The following is a 19,011-nucleotide window of genomic DNA, read 5'->3' on the forward strand; positions in this document are numbered from 1 at the left end:
TGCGACTGTGACGTAGATTTCTGTTTTTGAGTTTTCCTCAGAAATCGGGAACTAGATATGCACTATTATCATCTAGTTGCTAAATCAAAACATGTTTCCTTTTTGTGACAGAGAAAAGTTCATCCAGAAAGTTTTCTGCACCGACAGATATTGCAGAGATATTTTTCTTTTTAATTCAGCTATGCACCTACGGTCTATCCATTTGACGTCGTTTCACTCCAGATGTCTGTGATTGTGAGTCTTTTTTACCTGTCGTGGCTAGGACCATTTTGTGCGCATAAGAGCGAGTATAATAATTAGCTTATAGCCAAATAAATGCTGATGTGTAGGGGAGAAGAGACGAGAGCTTGGCTCTTATACAAGCAACAAGTTAGACACGAAAACATAAGTAGTAGTGGGTTCCAATAGAGATAAGAAAGAGAAATAAGAAAGAGAATGAAACTATATAATAATAAAATAAGTTTGTAGATAAATAGAAGGCTAACTATTGTATAACTTAGCTCTTATAATAAAACACTTTGTTCTATTATTGATCTTGCTCGATCACCCTACTGTAGATCACAGCGTCAATGCAGCACGTGGGCATCTCTGAACTTTACATTTTTTTTACGCATCAACTCTTCAAGTACAAGCTGTAGTATCTGAACTCATGCACAACTCACACCACCACACACCCTAGTGTGCAAGCTAGACCTATACCTATAAAAAAGACTACATATGGCTGAGAGATATCTAAGGTCAACCAGGCTTCGCACATGACCATTGTGGCATATCCACCTGTGAGTCTACAGAAAATGGAAACAAAGTGCCGGTGAGAACCTGCGTGAGTCGAGATTCGAACGCAGGCAGGCTTAACGCGCACTTGCCGTCGTTGCCAACCGCACTACGTGCGGTCCTCAAACTTTACATTTTTTTAATCAAGCATGGAACTGAGAACCGTGACAAACAGCCAGAGAGCCTCTTGATTTTGTGGTGGCCATTGCAGTTACAGTAGACTGCCGGGCTGAGATCCTAACGCTCAGGTTTTCCTCGAGGAGATGCATGAATGCATGATAGTACCGTACATGACCAATTCCTGGCCGGAGATCGATGCTTGGGGCCCTTTGATTTCTGCTAAACAGCTGCTAAGATAATCACATTATACTGCCTCCTGTTTATTTTTGTTTCTAAAGCATTACCTGGTGACCAAACGAACTCATCTCACTAGCCGCACTGTAAAAATATTCATGTGCTGCACTGTTGTAGGCTTGCATCCTTCCAGTTCCTTGTATTTGACTATGGGCCGAGCCCTACTGAAGCTAGTTCGCCTCCCTAAAGCCCACGTCAAATGTAGTGTGCTGCAGCCCAGACTCCAGACTGATCTGAGAGCGAGGACATGCACATGCCCCTGCAACCCGCTTCCTCTCACCGGTGCTCCGGCCGCTTCGGCGGCGGCGATCTGCCCGATGGCTTCGCCTTGCTAGCGGACCGCTGCAATTTCTCGCATGTTCGCCCATGGCACGCCATCCGTCCTCACCGGCCATTATAGAGGGGCCAGCGCATCCATCACCGCCTTCGAGCTCCGGGCATCGGTAAAGGTGAGTCGCCTCCCTGAACATTAATCTGTCTGCATTTCTTGAGCAAGGAGGGGTGGCTATCGACAGTTGTTCATTAGGCAAGAACTCTTCGTTGAGGACCACCAATCCGTCTCAATGCTCACAATTGGAGATAAATCGTAAGAACATTAGTCTGTCTGCATTTCAAAGTAAGCTGTAACTTCTACCTTTCCAGCTACTGATTTTTATGCAGTGTCCTGCTAATGTCATTACATATCCATTAACATGGTTAAACCAGAAATCTGAATGTATACAATCCAGTGGTTACAGGGAAAAAGGGTATAATACGAAAAATATGATAGACACAAGGCATCACTGATACATGTCGATAACTGAATAACTGATAGAAACAAACATCTGAGTGATTATGATGTGGTTTCTTGCTTTTGCTTCATGCCTGCTGCCCAAAGGATGAAACAAATGGTTTAGGGGGCATCTTTAGGCTCTGCAAACTATCTGTCAGCATGTTCACAACTTTTGTCATGGACGGGCGATTCACTGGGTTCCACTGAATGCACCAGAGTGCGACAATAGCCAGCTTCCTCAATATATTTTTCTCTCCTTGTGTCATTTCCCTGGTCAGTTCCAGTTCTTGCCCGGTGACTATTTTCTCGTATATCCACTCGGGAATGTAAATATCGTTTTGGTTCTCGGTATTTGGGTACATGCTCCTCCTTCCACTCATCATTTCCAGCACCACCATGCCAAAGCTGTAAACGTCTGACTTGTATGATACTGTCCCAAAGTTCCGAGAATATAGTTCTGGTGCAATGTAGCCCATTGTGCCTCTTGCTGCGGTCAGCGTAACAATGCTTTGATCCCTTGCACACAGCTTTGCGAGTCCAAAATCTGAAATCTTTGGCTTAAAATTGTAGTCTAGTAAAATGTTGGAAGGCTTGATGTCAAAATGGAGGATGCGCTGATTGCAACCTTGGTGCAGGTACTCGATTCCTCTGGCAATTCCTGTTGCTATTTCTAGCATCTTATTAGGTGTTAAATGTTCTCGGCCACTAGTGTCCGATTCTTGTGAGAATATATATTTCTCTAGCGATGCATTAGGCATAAATTCGTAGATTAGAGCACGCCTTGATCTATCAGAGCAGAAACCTAGAAGCCGAACGACATTGTCATGGTGGATCGTTCCAATGGTTGCAACTTCGTTGATGAATTCTTCTCCCTCTCCCGTTGAGTTCTCCAACATTTTGACTGCCACAGGCACTCCATTGGATAGCTCACCTTTGTATACGCTTCCAAATCCACCTTGGCCAAGTATGTTATTGAACCGTCTTGTTATCTTCTTAACTTCAGAGAACGTGTATCTTGTTGGTTTTGACATGCTGTAGGTTTTCAGGAACATTTCGACTTCATGTGTATCTCTTCATCATATTTAGATTTCAGGGCAAGATATAATGCAGCAGCTGCCATTGCTGAAACAACCAGAAGTGTGGCTACTGGTGTCGTTACTGAACAAACAAGTTGAACAAAATCAGTCTCTGAGATAGAAATCCATTATTCATATGTTTTGTGAATGAGACTTTGAGAGTGCGTAGTTTTGTTGTAAGAAATAAAAAAGAACTCAAAAGAGCATTAAACCACATACCTGCAATGACTTTGAGATGTGAACCTGCATGCAGGAAAGAGGTGAATTAGATTCTATCAAGGCTTTCTTTTAGGCAGAATCTTTTTTTTTTGAACGAATGGGCACGAGACTGTGCACCATTTCTATTAATATAGAAGGAACTTTTAGGCAGAATCTTACTAACGAAACAAAGGTAAATTGCTGTACACCATGCTGATTAAGAAACCCGAGCAGTCTACGTGAAAGTTTAGGACAGCTTATCTCCAGGGAATAAGAAAATGAGTGCTAAGTGCATGTTCCTCACTTCCATCTTAATACTAGTGCATAGCATATTCAAGCATCATACATGTTGAGAGCAATATGAATATTGTACTATTTTTATAAAGAACTATATTAATTTAATTGTTTATTGGAGCAAGAGATGGTCTCTAAATGTGGAGACGTGTGAGTTGAGAATGTCACTGTTGTTGCATTCAGGAGTATATTGTGAAAGAGCACTCAACAGTGGTGGAAGTCTTGCAGTGAGGTGCTATTTTTGGAAAGCACTTTTCTGCCAGTAGTTATGCACATTTATTAATTGAGTAATGATAACTTTGGAGAGGAATACTAAAACCAATTTACTTGAATCATTAAAGTTCTGTGTAACAAAAAATTGTTATGCATGCAGAAAAGCACACAATTGCCCTTTTCTCCCCCTTAAAAGTATGCAAAAATGAAAATAGGACACATGACTCTGTGCTACATAAGCAATGGATTGTCATGCCAAAATCAACATAGAATTGCTATAAGTAATATGATAACATATAAGCTGCTGTTTGAGATAAGTTCATTGTTGCATGAGTGATTTAGAAACTTACTTTGATTCTTACTCTTACAGAATGCTTGCCTAGTTTCTGACGTAAATCCACAGAGCCTTCCTTCATCTTCACAGTTTTCGCAAACATTGGTGATGTTAGGAATTGACCATCTTAACATTGTCTCACCAAATGCAATGGTTCCTTTTGCAGTTTCATTGAAGTCCATGTTGTTGTTGGAAGGGTAAGGTATTGAAATGCTATTTGAAAGAACCATGCAGTCCAATGGAAGAAAATCCATTGATTGAAAAGAACGTACCAAGTATGTGAACTGGCTAGTATTGTTAAGGCAAGAGATGGGACCAACAGTGCTGGCCTGATCACTTGGCCTGAACTCTGATGAACAACTCACTAAGGTTGCATCATCCCCATAAGGACTATATATATCAGTTGATAGATTTGTGGAGATGATCTTCTGAAAAGGGCACTTGGATTCTGCAAGTGGGACGATGATTATAGTACTCATACTATACCCGATAGCAATTACCTTGCATAAGCCAAGATTTGGGTGAACCAGGATGGTATCTGCTTTCGAGCACACTAACTCCATGCTGGGTGCACCACATGATAGAGGGCTGGTTACAAGGCGGAATGGAAATCGGATCTCTGGTCCTTCTTCGCTGCAACTGGATGCTGGGCACTTTTGGAAGAAGCTTTCATCACTGCTTGCTGTGGCCATCGTGATTCCATAGTTGAGAGATGAGAGCACCAAAGCTACAGCAAACAAATTAGACATTTGTGTGGCAGAAGAATGGCAGCAGCCAGCAGGCAAAGTAAGGTTGCATCTACAAGATTTATAGAAACTTGTTGGAATCAATGACCCTCAATTGTTTGTCGTGATGGCCCCACAACTGTGGTGGAAGAATTCTAGCTTTGGGGCTTCGTGAAGTGGACTTTCTGGGATATTTCTTGTATAGTGCTGCACTATAGTCATCCTTTCCACGCTACAGGCCATTGACTGGAACGGATTAGTCAACATATAGTTCTTTTTTGCCTAGTTGGGACTTATCTCATACACCTTGATATTCTTTATCTACCACTCACCTGTGTAGATAAGTCAAGCGTCAGACTTATCTCACATTTACTACTTATTTGACAAGACAACCATGTTAAACAAATTAGGAAGCCAGTTGAAAGCTGGAGCTTTGGTTGGCTGCAAAAGGACTCATCCCAAAGCATCAGCCGGCCAACTCATATAACTATAAGTTGCCTCAGCAACATGAGTTCCTTACATCTGGGAAGGAAAAAGGAAAAACTCAAGGAGAACTGAGATGAGCAGAGGTTGAAGCATGTTTTCAACGAATGAAGGTAGAAGGCAAAGATACGAAGATATGCCTGCAAAAATGAGTTCCTTTGTAATCATAGAAGAAAGTCGTTGATAAATCTTCTATGATCATAAAATATTGACACGATTGATACATGACGTAGGTGGAAAAATCTAAATTTTCTTCCTTGCATCGTGTGCATCAGCTTGACTAACAGATAGGATGCCAGGCTTGACTTCTCTTCCTCTTCCCTCCTGTATTGGTCAAGCCACAGATGATTAACCTCCTGCTTTACTCTTGCTTCAACTTTCTTGTCTGATCTTGCCTTTGCTAAGCTTCAATGGTTAGCTCTCATGCATTTCTTCTCTCCCTGCAAGCATTAGCCATGGTTTCCACACATATAACAAACACTGAAGCGATAGCTACTCAAGGGCAAGCCTTTTGCCCTTCGTTCTCCTGTGGGCATCTTCAAGACATACGATCTCCTTTCCGTATGCAAGGTGATCCACAAGGTTGTGGTTTTCCAGAGTATGAGCTGGTTTGTATTGATAGCAAGGCTATAATTCACATCAACAATGGAAGATGCTTTGTGACTAACATCTCCTACACTGACTCTACTTTCTGGGTTGTTGATGCCAATTTGGATAATAGCAGCTGTCCCATTCCTGCGAGCAACCAACATCCCTATATAAATGGTTTGCAATCCGAAGGCAGCACCCTGTTGGATCCTGATACAGTAACTTGGGCTGCCTTTGTGAGTTGTTCAGAGATGCTAAGTGATGTTTCTTCCTTGTTCATCAGTTGCTGTAGTGGTATTTACAGGCCTGTCAATTGCCGAAGTACGAAGAATTCTTTTGTTTATGTCTTCACTACCACATTCTTCCCTATGGTTGGATACATCAAGCCGTCATGTAGATACTTGTCCATGATTCCTTTGGGCAGTCGGCATGTCAAGCCACCAGATAATGCAAGTTATGAAGATATTGTAAAATTTATGAGGAATGGCTTTTCTGTTAATTTTCCTGAAAGCAGTGGATGGACATATCATTGGATCATTAACTTATGCCTGAAAGAGGCGAAGGGGTGAGTATGAGCTCTGTGGACTGCTGATTTCTCTGTGTTTTTATTTCCTTTCAAAATTTAATTTTATTGAGGGTGCTCCGGTGCTCACCCCAATTAATTCTGTTTGATGTGCTGTGACAAAACCTGCAGTTACTACAACGATAAAATATCTAACTCAAGCATTGTGGATCAGACCTTTGCCACCGTTTTTGGGATCGACCTTCATTTCTTAAGATGTGTAAATGATTACTCATACCGAACTAAATTATTTTGGGCTGTGGTCGCCATGATATCTGTTGTTGACATTGTGAAGTTCGTGATAGGTATGAGAGAATTTCATCATTTTAGATCATTAAGGCTGCATCCTTGCATTCATCTTACTTAACCCTGCAATCTTTTATCTGCAGTGTTTGGAATACTATCGAGGTTTATGTTTGCACCATTAGCTGTATTGACCTTCCTCACCTACAAATACTGGAAAACAAGGATATCTATTGATGCAGTTGAGAAGTTTCTCCAAATGCAACAAGTTCTTAGCCCAACAAGGTATGCCTATACCGACATCACTGCAATCACAGGGCACTTCAGAGAGAAGCTCGGCCAAGGAGGCTATGGATCCGTGTACAAAGGCATGCTTCCAGGTGATGTCAATGTTGCTGTCAAAATGTTGGGCAATTCGTTGTGCAACGGAGACGAATTTATCAGTGAAGTGTCCACCATCGGAAGTATCCACCATGTCAATGTAGTGCGTCTCGTGGGGTTTTGTTCAGAAGAAATGAAGAGGGCGCTCGTCTACGAGTACATGCCTCGTGGATCTCTTGATAAGTACATCTTCTCATCTGAGCAAAGATTTTCCTGGGATAAGCTCAACGAAATAGCTTTAGGCATTGCCAGAGGAATCAACTACTTGCACCAAGGCTGTGAAATGCAGATACTGCACTTTGACATCAAACCACACAACATCCTTTTAGACAATAACTTCACTCCTAAAATTGCCGACTTCGGGCTAGCCAAATTGTACCCCAGGGACAACAGCTTTGTGCCGGTGAGCGCTGCACGGGGAACTATTGGGTACATAGCTCCCGAGATGATATCCCGTAATTTCGGTGTTGTTTCATCCAAGTCAGATGTTTACAGCTTCGGGATGCTATTGCTGGAGATGGCTGGGGGACGAAGGAACTTTGACCAACATGCTGAAAGGAGAAGCCAGACGTACTACCCAGCTTGGGTGTATAATCATCTAACTCGGCAAGAGGTAGGCGAGATTTGCGAAGCTTTTGATATCCATGAGGTGGAGAGAAAGCTGTGCATTGTTGGGCTATGGTGCATTCAGATGAAATCACATGAACGACCAATGATGAGTGAGGTTATCGGGATGCTTGAAGCTGGCGTTGATGGTCTGCAGATACCTCCTGAGCCATTCTTCTGTGGGGATGAACAGAATTCCGTAACTGGTACTTTCCATTTCTCTTCAGAGTTGAGTGCAATCTCAGAGAACGAATGAGGTTACTGATTCCACAAGATGAACTGCCAATGTGCTACAGGTAGCTAGAATCTGAAAATCTATATTCACTCAATATTTTTTTTTAGTTGTGTGGTGGCTAGTCAGATGTGGGCTGTGCTATCTGATGTACTAGGTGTTCAGCTAGGTAGTTCTCTTGATTCAGTTGGAAAGTATTGGCTTAGTAATAAGAAAAATGGGGTGATCGATGCATTCTCTTCTGCTACCTTGTGGTGCTTATGGAAATTGAGGAATGATCTTTGTTTTCAGAGGATGGAGTGGAAGAGTATGGAGATACTCTTTCACAGTATTTCTGGCACGGAGCAAAACTGGAGTGTACTTTACACGGAGGACAAACGAGCTGCTATCATGGAGAAAACTGGGGATCTCAGATCAATGGCGCGGAGATGGTTCTGGCTGACACCATGATGTTCCAGATGGCAAGTGGGCGGCCAGTTATGAAGCTGTTGATGGATGATCTTAATTCGGTGGCTGCTGTTTAGAGGGTTCCTTTTGCATTAGTTCTGTAGAGGTTTTTGCTTCAGTATACTGTTAAACTTTGTTAGCTGTTGTCGAGGTTGCTCTGGAGTTTGGTCGTTAATCTCGGATGGTATGCCGTCCTATATGCTGTAACGGTTAAAACCGTCTTTTAACATAGTTAAAAGGTTGAGGCGTTTTCGCCCTAAAACTCTAAAAAAATATTTATTAGTCGATTGCAATGCACTGTAATTCTTATATGCTGTAATGCGGCTGCATCAGGCACCAGCAGCTTCGCGGATGAAAGGGATGACCATGTACTCGTATCATGAATAAAATCTTTGGTGGATTCACATGGATGCGAATTTGTACTTCCATATGCTGCCATCCTGCCTGACATCAAAACCGAATTAGTAAGTTTTGGGAGGAATCAGAACGGCCTTGTGCAGCTTTGCTCAGCTCGAAGTTGATACGCACTATTTGCCCGGCTTTTATGTGATGTCTCCAAATAGGTGTTCTTCTTATAATCATTAATGATTCGATTAATCAAGAATATAGTATCATTTTTTTCATCTTCCTTTTTTACTATTTGTTCTTCATAATAATTTACGGATAATCCACATGTTCCTCATACACAAGTTCATCTTTTGTTTTTAAGCCATTCATTGATACCGGCAACTATCTGATCTCAATAATTTACGGATGATATTAGTGATCATCGTTGGGGTGCAGTTAGCCGCGTCAGCGATGACCAATTTCTTCTGCTGCCAAAGCAAAGCACTACACCAATCCACTTTGACTATCAGCACCCGTTGGGCGCCCATAGGTTTCAAGCAGGCAGTTCACACAGTCCGACAGCTGGTCCAAAGCTTCACCCCATTTCGTTTTGTCGAAGCCAACCATTGTTTGACCAAAAGCATGCTCAGGAAAACACAGCCACCTCCCAAACAATTAGTCTATTAGGTGAAGACACCGAAGTCAACAAAGGTCAATGGATAGAAAGCTGAGGTATCATTTCCTTGTCTTTTCAAGAACGACTGTACTGCTTAGTTTGACCAGATGAGATGTTTGCAAGGAAAAGTCAATCAAGACCACAATAATAACGCTCTGGTGAGGGTGTCCATCCATCTGCCTCAACAAGCCTACTCCCCTCTACCCTCTACCTTTAGTCCTTCAAACTTCTGTTAAAAAAAGATGTTGCGACATTTACCCGTCATGTCTTGCCCGTCAAGGCGTTCCCCACCTCCGCTACGGCAGCCGACCGCTGCGGATGCCTCCACCACGCCGCCTGCCTACCGTTCATCTTCTCCAGCGCGGGGGCGCCGCACCTGGCCCCATCCCGTGTGGCGCCGTGCCACCATCCCGCGTCGCGCCCCCATCCACCTCGCCCGTCGCGGCCACGACGTGCGCCGTGCCACCACCGACTCGAGCTTGCTGCCGCTATCGCAGCTCCCCACCAAGATGGCAGTGACCGCCGCGACCTCAGTAAGGAGATTTTGCGCGGAAAGCACATAGTGCAAATGTATGTTGCAAGTGTTTCTGTCGGGTATCAGTATTAGGGATACCCGAAGAGGGGATCTGAGGACCGCGGACAACAACTTGCCTAGATAATCAAGGACGTATTTCAGTCTCGACCGACCCCGAAGGGACGGTCTCTGTCTCGCCCGACCCTAAGGGCACAACCTCCGTCTCGCCCGACCCCTTGGGCACAGGCCCCGTGTCGCCCGACCCCAAGGGTACGGGAGCCGTCTCGCCCGATCCCTTGGGCACGGGCCCCGTGTCGCTTGACCCCAAGGGTACAGGAGCCGTCTCGCCCGACCCTGAGGGCACGGGCTCCGTCTCACCCGACCCCTGGGGCGCGGGCTTCGTCTCGCCCGACGGGGACCCGTACCGTCTCCAACCACCACGGGTCTAAGGGTACGACCCCGGGGTCAAACTTCTAACACCGGGAGGGAAGCGGACACGTCTCGACATGACCCATGGCCACATCAGGCCACGACTGGGGGTTCACATCGCCAACAGTGACGGGTGGTGGTTGGAGGCAACCTGTGACAACCTGTGTTGCCTAGTCCCCGTACGGCCGCTGACAGACACGTCATTTCGCCACGTCGTCCGTCGAGAACTTCGGGGCATGGCACCAATGGTGGACAGGAGCCCGAAGTGGAGCTGTCCCCATCACCATCTACAGCGTCGGCAGACCCGCATGAAGGAAAAGAAGGACCCGATGACCCTGGAGGCCTTCTTCTCCCTCGCTTTTCTCCTTCTTTCTCTCTGTAACCAGCGCATTTCCCTTCACCTATAAAAGGAGAAGCAGGATGCCCCAAGAAAGGGCGAACGAGCACACGACAACGAACACATATCTAAACAAGCTCTAAGCACTCTTCAATCCTTCCACCAGAGACTTGGGACCTTCTTCCTCTCTCGCCCGTTTGTAACCCCTACTACAAATTAGTGTCGGTAACACGAGCAGCAGCAGACTGAACATAGGGACATTCTGCCCAAACCAGTATAAATCCTTGTGTCCTCCGAGCACACCACCCGGGCCAAACGCGTAGATATAAATTTACTAGCCAGTGATCCAAAACACCGACAGTTGGCGTGCCATGTAGTGGCTTTTTGCACGTCTCGACGTCCACATTAGGCCTCGGATGGCTAGTCACGGCGTTAGCTGGGTCCCGGGCGTGCACATGCACTTCGGGAACCTAGACTTCATCATCATGGTGGAGGAAGAGTTAGCGTAGGCTCCCACCGCCGTCTAGCCTCTCCACTCCGCCGGCCTCGACGCGGTCGTCGAGGTGCTTGAGGAGCTGCAGCTACACGTGTCGGAGGCCCGTGCCCCTAGGAGCGACCAGCCCCTCGACTTCGATTATAGAAGGCTAGAGCACTAGCTCGACGTTGTCCTGAGACCCTAATCGTCCTGGGAGGACCTGCGCTGCCTCACCTTATCATTCACCAACGTCATGACATAGCTTGCTAGAGGGAAACCGCTCTCCCCAGAATACCTCACCCAGAGCGCCCCGACAGCGCTCCCGTTTGGTCTACGCAGCGCCGCAAGGACCGTTGGCCACCTCGTGGCGCAACGCATACACCCATCCCCTACGAACGACGAGTTCACGGGGATGACCGAATACATCGTGGAATCTTTCCACGACCTTCTCATGAGAGATTTAGAGTTGCCCTCCGACTCTGACTCTAGCAGGGGGAGCCATCACCCCTCGTGAGAATGTTTTATGGCAGGTACCCCTGAGGGATGTGTCGAAAGCGTCCATGAAAGAGGGGCTACCCCACGAAATGACCTCGACGACGAGGTCAAGGAAGATGTAGGGGCCCTTACTCGCATGCGGGTGGAACAGCTAAGGGCTTGGCACCAGGAGCTCGAGGATGCACGACTCTAACTCAAGCGGGAGCGCGCAGAGCTTGAGCGGAAGATCAAGCGCCACGGAGACGGTGGGCGTGCGCATGCCATGGTTCGCGACCCAAGATGGCAATGGGGACCCGTGACCCGATACCCGACGGGTATTTACTCCATTAGGGTTTAAATATGGACTAAACACACTACCCACGGGTACGTAAATGGACCAAACCCTTCACCCATCGGGTACGCGGGTATGGGTATGTTCCAGCAGTCCCCATACCCATTTACCCATGGGTGAAAAATACCCGGCCCAAAAGTAAAGAAGCCCACCAGCCCATGTAAAACCCTAGGTTTGCTAGCCCTATCCCAATTGCCAGCCGTCGACGCATGGCCTCCCGCCGCCGCTCCTCTAGCAAGTCTTGCTCTCGCTGTCTCGCTCAGTCGCTCCTCGCCAAAAAAAAAAGCCGCCGCCGAAAAACAACACCGCCCGCCCTCGTGACCTCATTGTAGATTCGCATCCTAGCGTCAGGAACTCGCCACGCCATGCCGGCGACGGAGCAAGAACGGTGATTCCCCTTCCCCTAATCCCCTTCATTTCTTTAGTCTTTGCACTTGCAAGCGCAGGCCGCAGGCGCAGCAGAGGCGCTCGTCGCTCGGCGCTCCGTGCCGCGCTCCTCGCCTTTGCCTCCTTCTCCCCCACACTATTGCACTAACCAGCTCCTTCACTCCGGCGTCAAGGCACTTCGGGGAGGTCCTGGAGGATGGTGACCGCCTGAAGCTGCCGGATCCCGAGCTCGTCGACGCCGTGAACACTCCGAAGCTGCTAGATCTAGAGGTCCAAGCTGAAGTCGCCAGCGGCGCTCCTGCAGCAGATCCGAAGAACGGCGCCGGCGTCGGCAGTACTCCTGCATCCAAGCCCAAGAACGGGAACGGCACCGCTCCTACATCCAAGCCCAAGAACACCACCACCAAGGAGAAGAAAAGGACCGGCCGACCCCCTCTTTCTCCGGCTTCATCTCGGGAAGGTGCTGCTGCTGCTCATTCCGGCCGCCGCCCCTCTTCTGTAGCCACATCTTCGGGTGGAGGTGGAGCACTGACTAATACTCGGCCTACTGGTACTAGCCGCAAGTTGCTGCAGCCACTGATGTAAGTAAACCCAAGAGTAATAGTGCTAGTGGCAGATTGTATTTATTATGACTATATGCTTCTTCTAATTTAAACATAGCAACATGAGTTATGAGTTACTGAATCTGCTATTGCCATATGCCCATATGTAAGCCATGTCCTGCATGCCATTTAGTTAGTTACATATTGCTTGTTTCCCATGTCCTGCATGCCATGTTTGTTATGCCTGATAAATTTTTTACATGATTGTCAAAACACCAGAATATAACTCTCACATAAAAATGCCTCCATATGAGGTAAGTTGCCTGTCTTTTAGCTTCCATGTAACAAAAGGTTCGTGTATGAGTATGGCTCATGTGGTTTGTAGCACATCTATGCCAGCTCATTGGATTCCAATATAAGGATATTTTTCACCTTGTTAATAACTGCATGATTGCATCATTTTGGTAGTCGACATGATTTAGGACTCAAGCCATCTACTGAAATTGAAATATGTGAGCAAGTACAATTAACTATTGACAATAAGGGAGAAATAATTAGATTTAGCTGCGAAAACATGGAGGCATTTTTTATCTAGTTCTAAAGCATGCAGGAAAAGAACTGCAAGCACACTTACCCTGTGAGAATATCCAGGTTGCTGGCACTTTTTTACTCCTCCATGATACCATAGGCAAGGGCAAATAAATCTTCTCATATTTCATGTCATATTTTTTTATGTGGTACAGATAAAAAAAAATGAGTTCTAGCAGTGAAGGTGAATGCTCACAAACTGCAGTTCAGATCTCAGAGCCTATTGAAATAGAAGATGATGAAGATCCTATTGAAGAAGATGAAGATGGCCCTGCTAGTGGTACAAAGAGGAAGCTCACCTCAGTGGTTTGGAAAGAGTTCAAGAGAGTTAAGTACATGGGCACAATAAAGGCAAAGTGCATGTATTGTTTCAAGAAGCTATCAGGTGAAACAAACCATGGAACTAAGCACTTACATGATCATTTGAAGTCGTGTACACTTAGAAAGATGAAGACAGCAGGGAACAAGACTTTGTCACAATCCTGTTTGAGGTTTGGTTCCACAGATTCAGGTACCGTTCAAGTTGAAAACTACACATTTGACCAAGAAGTAGCTAGAAAGGAACTTGCTGCAATGATTATTCTACATGAGTATCCTTTGAGCATGGTAGACCATGCTGGTTTCCGAAGATTTGCAAGTGCGCTTCAGCCACTATTCAAGATGGGTACTAGGAATACAATAAGGTTTGTTCCTTAATCCTTAGTCCTTACTGTTTGGTCTTGCTGCCATTGTAATTTTCGTATTCATTTTTTAATATTCCTTCAAAATTTTTAGAAAGGATATTGTGATGCAATATGAGCCGGAGAGGAAAAAAGCTATTGAATATATGGCTAGTATTGATTCAAGGGTGGCCATAACTACCGACTTGTGGACGTCTGACAACCAGAAAAGGGGCTATATGGCAGTCACAGCCCATTTCATCGATGAATCTTGGACTTTGAGAAACATTATCATGAGGTACATCCCCTATAACATGAGGTGCTAGATACATGTTTTATTAGACTGTTCTAGTGTTTCAGACAACACTACAAGACTGTTTTAGCATTTCAAACTACACTGCACAAAGTGCACGTAAGCTTTAGTGTTTTAGTGCTCTATTTGTATCTGAACTGCAATTAGAAGATTCTACTTACACTTGCTGTGAAAGTATAATCTCATGGCTACATCCATGACATATGAAGATCTCATGAATGGTTCTATATATCTTGTTTTATAGACTGATAAGGATAGTAGCTGCATTGCCATCACAGGGACTGATAAGGATAGTAGCTGCATTGCCATCACAGATTCACAGGGCCTGTTAGGATAGTTACATGACTTCTATTTCTTACATTTGTAGCACTGCAGCTTCGCTCTTCTGAGTTTATTTTGCAAGACAACTAGAATGTAGCTTAAGATTGATATGTTGAACATTGTACTATCTGATCTATGTACATTGTACTATCTGATCTATGTAGAATGTTGCTGTCCCAGTTGTTGTATAGACTGATAATATGGAGCAAAGTGATAGGAATCTGAAATCTGATTACATACGTTGTTACATGTACAGGTTCATCTATGTACCAGCCCCTCACACATCTGAAGTGATTGGTGAAGAACTATATGAGTCCTTGGTTGATTGGAACCTTGATGAGAAGATATCCACAATTACCCTTGACAACTACACAACTAACGATGCGGCCATCCCTTATCTGGTGAGGAAGATTGGAAAAAGTAAGCTTATAAATGAAGGGAAACTACTACACATGCATTATTGTGCTCATATTCTCAATTTGATTGTTAAGGATGGTCTAGAACATATTAAAACTGCTATTGAGAATATCCGTGAAAGTGTGGCTTATTGGACAGCAACACCAAAAAGGATAGAGAAGTTTGAGGAGATAGCTAAGTTTGTTAAGGTTAGTTTGGATCATAAGATAAACCTTGATTGCAAGACTAGATGGAATTCAACATTTAAGATGCTTAGTGTTGCAGTCCCCTATAAAGTTGTTTTCATTAGAGCAAGTCGTGTTGATAAGCAATATACATGTTTGCCTAGTGAGGAGGAATGGAACTTTGCTGCTGATGTTGTAGAACGGCTTCGAGTGTTCAATGACATAACTTTGTTGTTTTCTGGAACTGAATATGTTACTGCCAACATATACTTCATAAAAATTTATGAGATTAGGAAGAAAATCAGACAGTGGTCAACTTGTGGTAGTACAAAGATTGAAGAGATGTCTGTTAGCATGATAGCCAAATTTGACAAATATTGGTCGGACATCCAAGGACTGATGGGTATTGCAACACTTCTAGATCCTTGTCTCAAAAAGTTGAGCTTATTGATGTGTTTTGAGTGGCTAACTGGTACAACTGGTTACATTTGTGAGGATAAGGCTGCTGAAATCATAGATCTGTTAACTGAATTGATGATTGAATACCATGTGGAAGAAGACTGTGACAACAGCGAATCATCAGCGGCTGCACCAACTGAAGACATGGAGTTCTTATCTTCATTTAGTGCAAGAGTTGCTAGTACAAGGCCATCTGCTGTGCGATTCAAATCAGAACTAGATCGCTACTTAGAAGATGAACTGGTATCTTTGGAAACTAAGGGTTTCAAGGTGCTGGATTGGTGGAAGGTGGCTGGAGTATGTTATCCAACCTTGAGAAGGATAGCAAAGGATATTTATGCAATTCCTATCACTACAGTAGCATCTGAATCAGCATTCAGCACTAGTGGGAGAGTACTTAGTGAGCATCGCAGTAGGCTGACTTCAAAAATGATAGAGGCTCTTATGTGCTCACAAGATTAGTTGCGGAACAAGTACAAAAGTATGTCCATTCTCTTCTTTTGTAGTTTGATTCTCTTTACTTTGATTTTATCTAATTGCTGGTTTTTCTTTTTAGTTGACAACAAGGAAAAAGAAGCTGCCACCTTCTGGTCTTGCCTCCAAGACATTCAAGAGGGTCTACAGGAACTTGAACTTTGAGCAAAGCAAGTTTATAGGCATGGTTACTGGTGGTTGCAAGTTCATCACTTATTCACTTGAACTGCATGTATACTTGCTCCAGCTGGCTGTGTAATTGCTATTGTACTTTGTAATTGATGCTTCCCCTTAGAACATGTCTTGCTATACAAATTCTGATATCTGAACATGGCATATTGCCATTGGTAATTTGCTACTCATCTCAATCTGTCGTGAAAAACAGAAACTGTTGTTTGCATTTGTTTGTTGTCTGGTGGTGAAAAATAGAAACTGTTGTTTGCATTTGTCTAATTTTATATGATCTGGTTAGTGGTGGTTCCTGTTGAATTGTTGATTTTCATGTGCGTGAATAAATTATTGGCGGGTACGGGTGACCCGACGGGTATGATTTACCCAGCCAGGTATGGGTCTGGGGAAAATTCCCCACCCATGACGGGTATGGGTATTCTGGCGGTACCAAATTTTTATGGCAGGGATGGGTCTGGGGTGGCCATACCCGATGGGGATTTACCCATTGCCATCCTTATTCGCGACATGAACTAGAGGATCATCGAAGACGATGGAGCCCTCCCACACTTCACCCGGGCAAGCTAGAACATCACTGCCGTGGTGGCCTTGCTCTGAGGGCTCCCGAAGCCCGCAACACCCAAGGATCGTCGGGCCCACCATGAGATCCACACACTGCTTGAGCACGTGGCAGTGTGGCAGTAGGAAAATTCGCTGTCTCAGCGATGCAAGCTCGACGCCAGTCAGCGTGCACCCTTGGGATGACATGTTAGGGACATGCCTATCCACCAGGCACCACATGGCAACGGGGGGCACACCGTAGCCCTGGTGTATGAGAGTCTCGGCCTCCACCATGACACACGTAACACCCTAAATGCCCGTAGGCATGGACGGAGTGACGAGAGAGAGAGTGAGAGGAAGCCAGCCATGGCTACCACCCATGTCGTGGTGGACGCTACGATAGCGGCAAGGACCAAAGCCCGAGCCCCGACTTGTCGGGACCTCAGGCCTTCGACCGACACATCCTCAACGTCACCTTCCCATCGCGGTACCGACTACCGACCAATATCCTGAAATACTCTAGGGAAACGAACCCCAGACTATGGCTCGAGGATTACCGGCTTGCTTGCCAAGCCAGTAGAGCAGATAGTGATAGTTTCATTATCCGCAACCTTCCATTGTTCCTAGTCGATTTGGCACGAACATGGTTGGAGCACCTTCCGCCCAACCAGATTCAAAGTTGGGCGGACTTAAAGGAGATTTTCATGGGAAACTTTCAGGGCACCTACGCACATCCTAGGAACCCGTGGGATCTCAAAAATTGTTGATAGAAGTCTAGAGAAACTCTTTGTGAGTACATCCGATGCTTCTCCCGGTAGTGCAACGAGCTACCCGACATCATCGACACCGACATTATAGGAGCCTTCTTATCTGGGACCACCTGCGAGTCACTGGTTCACAAGCTAGGATGCAAGGGCTCACAAACCACCAAGGAGCTCCTCGATATTGCCACCAGCCATGCCTCGGGCGAGGAGGTGGTCGGAGCAATTTTCGACCATCCTAAGGGCAAGACGAAGCGGGACGAGGACGCCGGTGCAGGCGCCTCCAACCGCCCAACAAGAAGAAGAACAAGCAGCGGCATGAGGGCTCGCTCATGGCCATTGCCAATCGCAAGGCGGGTCAGAAGCCCACCGAGGGTACCATAGACCACTTCGTGAAGCTGCTCGAAGGGCCATGCCCAAACCATGCCTTCCCCATCAAGCACCTGTACAAAGACTGCGCCATCATGAAGCAGTTCCTATCCGATGGCTCCAACAAGGGGGAGCATAGGAAGGAACCCAAGCTGGCGACAGACGACGCCGAGGGGAAGGACGATAGCTTTTCAACACTAGATGGCTACCTCATGATCTTCGAAGGGTCGGCAGCCTATGACTCCAAGCACCGCCAGAAGCTTGTGCACCGTGAGGTCTATATGGCCGAGCCAGCCACGCCTTCCTTCCTCTGATGGTCGGAGTCTACCATCACCTTTGATTGGACCAACCACCCAGAAAGCGTCCCGCAATTAGGAAGATACCCGCTCATGGTTGACCTGATCGTTGGCATGAAGTGGCTCACCAATGTGCTGATGGATGGAGGCAGCGACCTCAACATCATGTACGCTGAGATGCTCGATGCCATGGGCATCGATCGATCATGCATCCAACCGACTAGGGCGCCTTTCCATAGCATTGTGCCTGGAAAGCAGGCCATGCCACTCGGGCAGATTGATCTGCCAGTCACCTTCGGGAATCTAACCAATTACAGGATAGAGACCCTTACCTTCGAGGTAGTTGGGTTCCACGGGACCTACCACGCCATCCTATGATGTCCATGCTACGCGAAGTTCATGGCTGCCTCCAACTACACCTATCTAAAGTTGAAGATGTCGAGTCCGTGCAGGGTCATCACCGTCAGCACCTCCTTCTAGCGCGCCTATGAGTGTGAGGTTGAGTGCTGCGAACACGCCATGGCGATTGTCGCCTCCAAAGAGCTCGCGGCCATCAGGGAGGAGATCATCGAAGAAGCGCCCAACTCCAAGCAGTCGGCTGGGTCTTTTGAGCCTGTGGAGATTGCCAAGGAGGTCCTCATAGACCCCAGTAGCTCCGAGGGTAAA

The 19,011-nt window shown here is 45.9% G+C and overlaps 1 protein-coding gene and 1 pseudogene across 1 annotated transcript; one reads left to right on the top strand and one right to left on the bottom strand.

The window, feature by feature from the left end:
• Nucleotides 1-1,762: 1,762 nt before the first annotated feature.
• LOC136461897 (rust resistance kinase Lr10-like) lies at nucleotides 1,763-4,764 on the bottom strand (annotated as a pseudogene).
• Nucleotides 4,765-5,626: 862 nt separating this feature from the next.
• Nucleotides 5,627-8,605, top strand: LOC136461894 (rust resistance kinase Lr10-like). The gene is made up of 4 exons (XM_066461254.1): nucleotides 5,627-6,376; nucleotides 6,506-6,678; nucleotides 6,763-7,899; nucleotides 8,127-8,605. The coding sequence occupies exons 1-3, from the start codon at nucleotides 5,634-5,636 to the stop codon at nucleotides 7,857-7,859; spliced, it is 2,013 nt and encodes a 670-aa protein (XP_066317351.1). The 5' UTR covers nucleotides 5,627-5,633; the 3' UTR covers nucleotides 7,860-7,899; nucleotides 8,127-8,605.
• Nucleotides 8,606-19,011: the final 10,406 nt, after the last annotated feature.

The sequence above is a fragment of the Miscanthus floridulus genome, chromosome 6 (assembly GCF_019320115.1).
Source record: "Miscanthus floridulus cultivar M001 chromosome 6, ASM1932011v1, whole genome shotgun sequence".
Taxonomy (NCBI): domain Eukaryota; kingdom Viridiplantae; phylum Streptophyta; class Magnoliopsida; order Poales; family Poaceae; genus Miscanthus; species Miscanthus floridulus.

Coding starts and splice junctions, on each gene's coding strand:
- LOC136461894 (XM_066461254.1), top strand. CDS start 5,634: ATGGTTAGCTCTCATGCATTTCTTCTCTCCCTGCAAGCATTAGCCATG. Junction 6,377..6,505: donor TGCCTGAAAGAGGCGAAGGG/GTGAGTATGAGC, acceptor CAAAACCTGCAG/TTACTACAACGATAAAATAT. Junction 6,679..6,762: donor CATTGTGAAGTTCGTGATAG/GTATGAGAGAAT, acceptor TTTTATCTGCAG/TGTTTGGAATACTATCGAGG.